The sequence below is a fragment of the Egretta garzetta genome, unplaced genomic scaffold (genome assembly GCF_000687185.1).
Source record: "Egretta garzetta isolate BGI_Z169 unplaced genomic scaffold, ASM68718v1 scaffold79, whole genome shotgun sequence".
NCBI classification, from domain to species: Eukaryota; Metazoa; Chordata; class Aves; order Pelecaniformes; family Ardeidae; genus Egretta; species Egretta garzetta.
Window position 1 is genome coordinate 3,235,709 of NW_009260791.1, and position 11,672 is coordinate 3,247,380.

General features: G+C 51.9%; 1 protein-coding gene across 1 annotated transcript in view; it reads right to left on the reverse strand.

Annotated features, from left to right (window-relative positions):
• Nucleotides 1-11,672, reverse strand: part of JDP2 (Jun dimerization protein 2) — an 18,899-nt gene that overhangs the window by 322 nt on the left and 6,905 nt on the right. The window contains exons 2-4 of the mRNA XM_009646669.2: nt 5,774-5,997; nt 953-1,057; nt 1-87 (exon numbers count right to left, since the gene is read on the reverse strand). Coding sequence (XP_009644964.1) covers nt 1-87; nt 953-1,057; nt 5,774-5,974 — 393 coding nt within the window. The 5' untranslated portion in view covers nt 5,975-5,997. The remainder of the gene's footprint in view (nt 88-952; nt 1,058-5,773; nt 5,998-11,672) is intronic.

Consider the following 11,672-nt stretch of genomic DNA (forward strand, 5'->3'; position numbering starts at 1 on the left):
CATCAGGATCAGCTGCTGCCTCTCCTGTTTCAGCTCTTCTATCTGGGCCTTCAGCTCAGCATTCATGAGCTCTAGACGCTCAGACTCCTAGCAGGACAGAAACACAACTGCGTGTGACTCTACTCCAACAGGACAAGATACCAGGAGAAACCATTTGGCCAACAAGCCATCTCTGCTCAGTGCTGCCCCTCAGCCCCTGCAGCACAGGAACAGCCTTAAGACCTGCCAAGGCACCAGGTCCCTCCAGGCAGTTCATCCCCAGCCCCGCTGCCTTGCGTTACCTCCCAGTGCCGCCACAAGGAAATACAGGGCCACCTCCAGGTCTCTGCACCACAGCAAAAACCCTGCCTGGCTGCTTTGCATCATTGGGAAGGGTGTTTGGAAACAAACCTGCGCTTAAATTTTTACCCCCCATCTGCAAGGATGCGCCCTTTTGAAATGGCTCCTTGTCCCCCGCTATGTCATTTGCTCATGTCCCACCACCTCTTGCAGAAAAGCAGCAAGGTGCTGTGAGAGTTTTTCTGCCTTGGGGTCACAGGTGAGAGGGCATCTGGCCTCTGAACAGGGAAACATTCAGGAATTTGGGCAAGGGGCCAGCACACTGTCAGCCCCTATCCTGTGCCACTCTCCCATGGGTGCTCCTGCTCCAGTGCTGAGGCAGGGACACTATCAGCCCTCTCTCCCTCAAGCCCAGAGCCTACCTGCAGCCCTCTCCGTCCCTGGTACTAAAGGCACAGGGATGCCCATGAGCTCTGCTTGGCAAACACATGGCCACCCCCTTCTCAGCCTTGTGGAAGGGGGGGGCAACAGGCCTGTATTTTCCCAGATAAGGGCACAGGAGCAAGGGGAGGCAGAGGGAGGGAGGGAGCGTTGCCTGCAACTAGGGCACCTTTCTAGGGAGGTGCCCCTGCCAAGGTCCCCACTGCACCCTGGGACAGGTCAGGGCACCCACCCGCTGCAGGAACTCCGTCCTCTCCTTCTTCTTGTTACGACATCGTGCTGCTGCTACTTTGTTTTTCTCCCGGCGCCTTTTCCTCCTCTCCTCTTCCTCATCCAGCTGCAACGAGATGGAGAAGCCCAGGTCAGAGCCAGCAGGTGTGGGGCAGGGCAGGAGGTAGGGGTGAGCACCCGGCAGCCTCACCGGTGGCAGGGCAAGGAGAGGGGTGGCAGCCACCTGTGACAGTGGCCACCACCAACATGGTCTAATCCTCGCCAGGAACCAGGTGGGCTGCTGCCATGGCCTCTAACTCCACTCTGTGGGGACACGGGGAGGGAGACCAGTGTGGTACCCGCAGCAGGGGACAGACAACTCTTTGCAGGGCTGCTCCCTCCCTAAGAGAGGGCAGAGACAAGGGGAACAGAGCCCCATCCCACAAAGACAGGCACAGCTCAGTGCACGCAATCATTCAAAACATCACACAAGTGGCCAAGGGCGAGAGGCAGAGAAACCTGAAAGATTTTCAGGCCAGCTGGGCCTGGCTGTTCCCTCCCTTCCAGTACATGGGACTGTCTGCTGCAGCTTTGGCACTGCCCGAGTGACAGGGCCACCGCGGTAAGGTGGGGACGGGTCCCACGTATCCTGTAAAGCAGCAGAACACAGCAGTGCCTGCACTGTTCACCATGACTCAGTTGCTCTGTGCTGTCTGACTCAAACCACACAGGCCAGGCCAATGAGCCCTATGGGTTGGAAACCCATAATCAAAGAATTTAGGGATATTTACTACAAAGCCTGTGTAAGTGGCCTATGGCATACTTACATCCAAGAACCAAAACCAGCTACTTCAAGAAAAATCCAAGTGCTAGAAAGCCCTGCAAAGTCAGCATCCAGGTTACACTTTGTAGGATGGCTAGAGAAGAAAAGGTCCCCAGTGCCTTCATCCACATTCAGCCTGGGACTCTGAAATTTGAGATGCCAGACTGAACTGCCTCAGTCACCTTTTCAAATGCAGCAGCAGCAACACTTGCTTTATGAGCACTTCCACGGCCTATCTGCACCTTCAGTCCAAGAAGGTAGCTTCATCCTTCCCTTCATGCCTCCCCAAGTCAGTGTGGTTGAGGGACGCATCTCCCAGACAAGCCTCTTGCAGCACGCACTGCCTGAACAGCCCCGTTGCTCTGGCACCTGGGCTTAGTCACCTCAAAAGGAAAGGCAGATATTCCAAATGCCAAGGCCACAAAGTGGTGGTGGGAGTGGGGGGGCTACCAGATCACCCCACACATAGCTACACCAGTGGTACCTGCAGGAAACAAAAGCTGCAGGTGCCATCGTCCACAGCAAACTGTGCATGCTGCTAACATTCACCGAGTCCAAAGCCCACTAATCAAAATCAATGTGAGATGCAAAGACAGGATGAAACATTGACTCAGAGTTAAGGTAAAGGGGTACCTTAAGTAAGCTTCATGTCCAACATGCAGCATGCTTTAGAAGACAATGTCCAAGTTTTATAGCACTAACAGCTTTTGCATCTTCTCTACCTTACTTCCCAAGCATTATACCAAAGCTGCTATTTTAGCTGGGGCTAAAACATTAAGCAAAGTCAGCACAAGCTATAGGACTTCCATAACACTGGGCTGCCACCCAAAGCAGTGCCATGGGGCATCATGTACCACACTTGGGAGAACCAGGACGGGAACTGCACTGATGTCCCCAACTCCAGTTAGAAATGGCCAGCTCTCACTACACCCACATAACTCTGATGTGGGCAGACGTTAGCAGAAGTGACCAGGAAGGCTCTAACTCCACACTCCACTGCCTCTTCCTCCTGGCAGGACCAGGATACCACACAGCAAAGGCACAAGCAGCTCTTACAAAATTTCCACAGAGTTTAAGAGGAGGCAGATATCAGGGTAGCCACCATTCTGCCCTGCATATTTACCAACCACTCATCTACCCCTTAGATAGTTTCTTGGCCTTTTAGTTCAAGGGTGCAGAGAAGGAACACATGCCCACAGCTCCAAAGCTCAAGAAACACAACCCAAATTTTCCTGCAAAGTACATCTTGGTTTGTAACAGGAACTGGAAGAGCAAACAGTGACCACACAAGCCTCACAGTATCCCATGGAACTGCCTGACACATTTTCATGCCCTGCTGCTCCATTCAGTGAGAATGGGAGAATAAGTGACCTGTCCCTGTCCCCTTCAGCTTCCCCTCCACCCCACAGAGGGTCCGGCAAAAGGCCATGTCCTTTAGATGGGGTACAGATGCTCAAAGAGGGTGGCTCAGCACAGGTAGCAGCAGCTTCAACTCTTGACTCTGCTTTTTGACCACAGCTCCTGTAAAGAGAAAGCAGGTTTCCCCCTCTCCACTTCTGCTTAATTTCAGTTCAAAAAGGTGACCTGGCCCTGGTGCTGGGGGTCAGGACTCAGAGGCGTGAGGAACAGCGATGGTGTATCACCTCAGAGTGTTTCAGCAGCTGATCTCCAGGGGTGCCCTGTGGGGGCTGAATTGCTCTTGAATTGCTTCCATCAGCAGCATCAGGGACTGACGTGATCCCCAGCCTGAGGGGCTGTCCCTGAGGGAGCACCCCAGGCAGGTTTGGATGGTGGAAGAAGAGCCCAGCAGCACCTGTCTCCAGCTGCCCCAGGAGGAGGGCAGCCTGCCCAGCAGGGCTGTCCACCACCCTGTGGGGAAGCCAGTGCCCAGCACCCACTGGGTGGGTTTCAAGTGCACTCCCAGGGACAAACACAACAGTGCCAGGAGATGCTGGTCCCCCAAGCACAGCTGAGAAAACTGCCCGTGCCCCAGCTCACAGGGAGCAGCCTGCCCTCCCAGGCACTGTGCAGAGCATGGTGTGCCGGTACCCAGCATCCCCGGCTCCAGCTTCCTGCGAGAGGAAAGCAGCTGCAGGCTGCATTGCAAAATTATGCGTGGGCAGCTTCTTGGCTACTCATGGGATAAGCAGCTACTGCTTCTGCTCCCCCAGGCTTTCACTGCAAAGCATGTGCCAGGGGCAGCTCCATTTGCTGTCCTCAAATCCTCATAGGCTATGAAAGGGAGGAACTGGCTGCAAGCAAGGAGGCCGTGCAGGGGCTGCCAGAGGATTCCCCCTTATCTTTCCTGTGCATAGTGTCTCAACAACTGGCTCAGAGGACACTCAGCACTTCCAGTACCTGCTGCGGGGCAGAGCTGCCCTGTCCCTGTTACACACAGGCCAGTGAGACCCCATGCCCCCCAAGCAAAGGCAGCTGCTGCAGGGCCAGCTCAGAGGTGCTTGAGACACCCCAGGAAAGGAGCTGTGCCCAGGAAGGCAGCACAGTTACAGACTCCCTCTTTCTTCACCAACCCATGAAGTGAGGTGGGCATTGCACCCCATTTGCTGCATGATACCCAGGCCAAGAGCCTGGGACAGCATCTGGCTTCAGCTGCCAACCCACGACTGCTTTGCCATAGAGGAACCAAAGCATCCCCCAGGCCCATCTGATGGCCTCCCACAGCATCCTAGCCTCCGTTCCTGCCATTTCAGAGCTGCCCAGATGTCCTGGTTTCAGCTGGGATAGAGTTAAACCACAACACCAATCCTTCCCCCAGGTGAGCTCCATGGGGTGCTGCATGAGCTGACTGGACAACCCCTTGGGCACAGAGCTCCTGTGCAAGGTGATCAGATCTACTCCATCATACCAGTTCTCCCTGCAGGAGTCCACCACAAGGAGCTGGGAGGAAGACCAGGCACCCTCCCTGCAGGTGGGCCTGGGTGTTGTTGAGCTTTTGCCATAAGAGTTGGGCCAAACCAAGTGTCAGCACCATTTAGAGAGTGGGCTGCTCCCTTGAACTGATGTTTTACCCCCTTCAGCTCACCACAGGCAGCTTTTCATATCATCTAGCACCTCCTTGGTGATGTCTCCAGAGAATGCATGTCACCCTGTCCTCACATGGCATCATCTGAGGTATCCTCGTGCAGGAGCAAATGCACTGTCCAGAAGGGTGGTTTATCAGACCTTCTGACAGCAGCCACCACCCTCACCAATGTGGGGCCTCTGAACTGATGGGTTCCCAGCTCAGTCTGCAGGCAGTGGGAGGTGCAAACACCACCAGTACAGCAAGGGTCAAGGAGTCAAAGACTGGACAACCAACACATGAAACAACCACACAAGGAAAACACTGTGCAAGTGTCCCCCCAGTCCCTGCAGCCTGGTTCTGACGTGCCAGCCTACAGTACCAAGCAGAAGCCACCACCTTCCCTGTCCCTGAAGCTCTGAGGTGAAGCCAGGCCCCTCTGCAAGCAGCAGGGCAGGGGCAGCCCCAGCCAGCAGTGCCTGGGGCACAAGTTGAGCCACTGCTGCTGCTGAGCACTGCTCACCCAGGCACCTCATCCCCGTGGGAAAGGCAACACCAATGCCAGTAGCACCAAGGGCTTGTTGGAACCAGAGACAGGATGAAAGCATCATACAAGCCCTGTTACAGGCTGTGCGGCTTCTCCTTTGGGTGCATGCCCCAAGCTAGAGACATGTTGGCTGTGCCAGGCCCCCCTCTGCAGGCAGGGTTTGAGTTCAGCTGGCTGCCAACAGCTGCATGAGACCAGTCAGGTCTGGGAGACCAAGGCCATACTCCCAGCCCACGCAACAGGGACAGAAATTCAGACACAGGGAAGAGGCAGCCAGTGGCGCAGCTGCCAACACACATACACATCACCAAACAGGCAGCGTGACGTGCTTTATAAAACACGCTGCTGGTCACCCTGGCAGGAAACCCAAGCACAGGCAGGAAAGAAACCCCGGTAGGTGCAGGCAACAGCCCTGAAGGGCCATCTGTGGTCAGCAGCCCCCGAGACTCACCTCACTTTTCACAGGCTGGGGTCTTTTCCCAAGCTTCACCTCCAGGAATTGGAGCGGTGAGATCATGGCCCCGATGTTGCGGATGTCGGCGTACTTCAGCTCTTCGGCAGTCAGGGCTGTGCCAGGCAGTCCTGTCAAGGGGCCGAGCCCAGGCAGTGCGCCGGCCGTCAGGGACGGGTCGGGAATCTGCCCTGGCATCATAGCAGGGCAAACAGCTTTGTAGGCTGGAGGGAGAGCAAGACATGGCCCGTTACAACCCAGCTACAGGGTCTCACAACACGGCACAAGCCAAATTTATTTTACAGTGCCATCACCTAACGGGGTGCAAACCCAGGAAACAGCCCCTCTTCCGCACAGATGGCAAAGGCAAGGACTAAGCAGAGCCTGGGTGATAGAAACCCAAATCTATGAATCCTACTAGGAACGATATGCTACTGGTGTGTAGATCAGGAAGGGAAGAGACACAAGAAGCAAAGCACTAGAAGAACAGGAGGTAGCTGCAGTGACAGCAATGTGGTCCTATGGTCTACTGGTTTTGGCACACCTTTCTCTGGAGCGCAGAAGATCAAGGTTTGCTCTTAACTGAGTTTTGATGTGTAGGTTATTAGAGCAAGAAGAAAGTGACACGAAGAGGACCATAATACGCTTTAGGCTGGATTTCTTCTGGGCAGGCTCAATCTGCTGGTCAGGGCTGGGACACAGCACATGGGGACAAGAGATAAAACCATGAGACAAAAACCTGCCACTGAACAGACATCTCCCAGCACAGACATGAGGAAGCAAAGGCTGGAGAAGAGATGAAATGCAGCAATGTGCAACAGGCTGCTTCTATCAGGAAAGAAAATAAAAATTGCAGCACAAGTGAGAATAGGATCAGGACAAGCTTTGGCATGTCACTTATAAGCAGAAGAAAGAGTTACTCGGAAATGTGAAGAACAAGTGGCTAAGAGATAAAGAAATAAAATCATACCTAAAATGGGAAGCCCATAGAGATGGAGCTATTACATCAGCCAAAAAGCAAAGGGAGCAGGTGGTTGTTGGCTACAGCACAAGTACACCCCTGCTTGTGTAACTGGCCTGAGACACTCACAAGTGACCCAGTTACAACATGCAGAGTCAAATTCTGTCCACACAGCAACTGTCTCCCCCCCGCCTCAATGCAACCACATGCCCCAGGGCTTGTGAGCTGCTCTCCTTGCTCTGCCCAGCTGGACCAGTCCCAGCACACTCCAGGAGCCTCCAGGCACCCACCCCATCTTGCCCCTGTGCCAGGAGGCACCCACACAGCAGGAAACGGGACCAGAGATGTCAAGAGAGAGAAACAGGCTAATGGAGTGGGCCCAAAATCTCACTGAGCAGCTTCCCACGACCACTAGAGCCAGTCATAAGGCAGGGTTCAATGAGCGGTTGGGCAAACTCATGAAATAGGGGTCCACAAAGGGCCATCAGTCACATCAGTCTGCACAAACTCCTGGAAGATCTGACAGCACCAACTGTCAGAGCGAGGAGGTTCATTAAGCGAGGAGTAACATGCACTTGTCCTGCTCTTTCCAAAGCATCCACTCTCAGCTGCTGAGACACCAGGTAACAGGTGATGCAGACTTTTGGTCCAGGCAGTGCTGCTGTGCTAAGCATTAACATTGTCAAGCCAGCTGCCACAGTTGCCATCCTAGGGTGACAAATCTATGTCAGTACCAGGCTGAAAACTTGAGTAAAGCCACACATGAGATAGGCCTGTTGGATCACAGAGTCACAGGACAGTTGAGGTGGGGAGGAACCTCTAGAGATTGCCTGGTCCAAACCCCCTGCTCAAGCAAGGTCAGTGGGAGCAGGTTGAACAAGGTTAATCATGACAAGCACAGAAGTTAAGCATTTCTTGGCACTGGCATATCTCTTTACCCAGAAGATTATTTGGTATGTTTGTTAGCATGAAGGAACAGGAGATGAGCAGTGGAAAGGAAGGAAAGCCATTCAAACAGGTTAGTCAAGGGCAGAGAGGCTAATGCAAGCTCCACAGCTCCCAGCACAGCTGCTGTGCAAGCCATACTGGAGTGACAGACAAGGGTATTTGCATCAGAGAGCACCTACAAGCTGCAATATGCTGTGAGCTGTCATACGCTCTAATCTGCCACTAAAGAGGTCCAGGTGTCAGCACGAGATGTCCCCTGGCAGAGTTTGCTCAGCAGACAGCAGTGGTGACCAACAGGACTCAAGAAAGAGCATGGAAAGCAAATGCAGCAAGACCGTGACCAAAAAAAGGCAGCAAGCAGGCATCAATCCCACGGCTCCGGTCACCCTTCAGGAAGAGAGAGCAGAAAGGGGAGAGCAGGCCAGAGCTCAGCAGTGCTGGTATGCCGGGGGAGGAAACTGGGCCTGGGGGAGGTGATCTGCACAAGAACATTAAAACCTGGAAAGGAGAAGACAGGAAAGGTATAGGAGAGATGAGTAACTTCTGAAGCTAAGTGATCCTACCTGATGAAATAGACTTCTGCCCATTTGGTGACAGAAGAGAAAATACTTGGTAATGTTACCTAACCTCAGAAAAGACTACATGTCAACTCATTGAGATCGTAAGGACTAAACTGAACCAAAGCATTCATTCTTCCATAGCAATCTCTAAACCAGACAGCTGTAATTCCACATCTGCAGTGGTTGCCTTGTATGGTGTCAGGAGATGCCCGCTCACAGCAGGGCTCTGAAGCTGCACGCTACATCCCTCCCCTTCTTTTCAGGCCTACACATGGCTAAAATGCTTCCCTCCTCCAGGAACCAGGCACCATCCTACCCTAGGCTGCACTCCAGACAGAAAAATGCAAAACATTATTTGGGGACTGTGCCTAAATCCCTACCGTCTTCCTCAGAAACTGCCCCTCTCCAAGCAGGAAAGTGCCAGGTTGGTGAGGTGGCATGGCAAAGGGGAGGTGACCCCAGAGCCTCTTCCCAGGACACACTGACACAGGATTCAGCTGTGTGGAGTTAAATTCAGCTTACCATTTCAGGATAGCTGCACACACTGCAGAGCTAGCCACTTCCCAGCCACCACCACTAAGACGGCACGCTGCAGCACTCGGGAAGAAGCCTGACAACAGCAGCGCACCCCGGGCCAGCTGCTGCACACCCCCTCACCAGCAAATCCATAGATGTCCATCCCCAGCGTTAACAGTTGGGCTTAAGTAAGAATAATAAGAAGAAAATAAAATCAGTAGCAAAGTATATGAACACTCTCTTGAAGTCGCCTTCCTGCAAATACCACGTGTGAGCTGCTGTGCCACACACTGATTCAGGGCCCTGACCCACCCTTTCACAGGCTTCAGGCTGGGAACTGGCTTAAGCCCAGCACTAAATGCCTAAACCCATTCCAGCCTTGGGGGACCTGGTTTTAATTTGTTGTCTTCCATCATGATGTGCAGCTGACAGCACCCAGGCACTGGGCTGGACAGACCAGGTCCTCAGCTGGACCAAATTTAGGGTCACTGCAATTTATGAAATAAGGAGGGAGGAGAAATCTGTTCCCCAGACTGTAGGATGACCTGGCCACTGAGCACCCCCCTGCACTCCTGAGGCTGGGGCAGCTCCCCAGGGACAACTGGGGGAAGATCTAAGAAAACATTGTGTTTCCTCAGGCCCACCTTTTCCCTCTACCTCTTTGACCTGGAAGCTCAGTATGCTTTGAAATAGCCTCCATACCACCGTGACATCAGGCACAGGTCAGAGCAAAGGAGCTGGCCCAATACCCAACACACTCTGAAAACTTATCCTGGGTCCAGGGACTGCACTACCAAAGCCCACATCACACCTGCATCAGTGTAAACTAAATCTAAAGCTGTTCAAACCAAAGCACCAAGAGCCACCTGGAAGAACATGAACCTGCACATTAAGATGAGCTGATAACTAGGTGGGAAGGGGGAAAGTGACTTCTGTAAGTGATATCTTGCTCAGGGTCAGGAAGCTCAGGAGCACACTGAGAACTGCCAAGAGTCAAGCTGAGTTAGACCTTGGAGAGGAACACAAAACCATTCCCAGCAGGGCTATAACTATGGAAATAGGGAGGGAACGAGGAGAGATGCTGTCCTTCTCTGCAGAGCAGGGGTGCAGTGATGGATTGTGTTGTCCCGCCCAGCCCTCAATGCCCCTCAGCCCGAGGCACTGTCACTCCCTGCTGGTCAGAGGGATTCTTGTTCCACTCCTTTTGCCTCTCCTTCTGTAAGAGAGGCTTTCCTTTCATCCAAAGTCCCACATACTTTCACCTTCTTTTCTGGTTAACGCTAGCAGTAAGAATTTTTGATTGTGTCAAAAAAGCCAAGGCCTGTAATTCTATTTACTACTTTGGTCTTCTTCCTGAGGCCATTACCCTGGAAGACATCAACATGCCTGCCTATAGCTCCAGCATATTTCTACCACATTTGCATGGTAGGGCAGAAATAACGAAGTTCAAGATCTGAGTTTAACCTTTAAGTTGCAGTTTTTCAAAAGCCACATCTTGCTGGATGGGGTCAATACAGCTGGTGCCTTGCCAATTCCCAAATCCTTTCTGGATATTCCCTTGCAGCATTTATTTCTAAGGCACATGAATGAACTCACCTCTGTATTCCTTCACTTTCTAACACAGTGCTTTAGCTGGGATTCTTATTGGATTTTTTCTTCTTTTCACAACTGATTATCACCACAGTCTTTTTTTTCCCCCCCTCAATGCCAGGCAGTCTTTCAAAGTCTCCTTATATGAGCCAAGAAACCTCGTGTCTTCAGTAAAACCTAGCTTTCTGGTGTCTTGTGGCTGAATCACACAATTCCTGCATTGTATCAGCTATGCTTTTTCACATAATGAAGCCAACAGCAAAGCAAAGCAGCAAGGGGGAAAGAAAGAGAATGTGCAGTCTTACATTTGACACTGGGATCTGCGTGACACCAGCTGCTTAAGTTTACGTTCACCGTAGCTGTGCCTTCTGCACTGATGCTATTCATCATTTCGTGCCACGACATCAAGATGCTCCAGAGTGAATTAGGAGACAGAGAAGGCTTTCTTAAAATTTCAGTTCAGTGATGAGCAGCTTGTGTCATTCAATGCTCTCTTCAGCAACTACCCTTACAGCAAAAATCTGGTCAACACATGATTTCATGGGTCAAAATTCAGTTTGTATTTCCTTAGCTTTGCCTCTACACTCCCCTTGTTCTGGTTAAAATGCAGTAACACAAGACTTGACCTCTTGCCAAAATGTCTGTAAACCCTCCTAATTATTGCAGTCACTTTTGCATCCTTGCTTTGGCACTGTTCTTGTTGTGGTCTCAGTCAACCTCAGGTCAAACTCAGTTATTTTATCAGCAGTCTCATCACCAGAAAGCTGACGACACTACTGCTTCCTTTGCTAACCTTGGTTTTGCTGCATCTTTCCCATCAGTGACAAGTTTTTCTGTGCTTTGTCCCCCAATTACGTCCTTATGGTCAACAGTCTGTGACACTGGTTGAGTATTTCTTAAAGGCAGTGCCCATTACTCAGTTTTTCTGCTATCACTGGGGTCTGTTATCTTCTGGAGCCCATGACCTAGTAGGAAGAAGCTTTACCAAGTTGTTACTGTCCCTTACAGTTGCTCGGCTTTTTCAGTGACACTGTCTCTGCATACCCTCCTATTCTTTCTCCAGCAGTCCTGATCTTCATTTGCTTGGCGTTTTTTTCCTTCCCATACTGATTTTGCTGCTGCTTTTTCTGGGGACTCATTTTGGGTTTTTTGTTTGGTTGGTTTTTTTGAAGGAGATGTTTGCACAGCAGTAACAGCATAAATCTAACGTGCATAGGCATAATCCATGTAACCCGGTGTCCCCAGGGGCTTGTACTCCGGGTGCTAGCCCGTATTGACACCCCTCCTGCCACCTCTTCAGTGCTATTCTTTCCCACAGACTAAA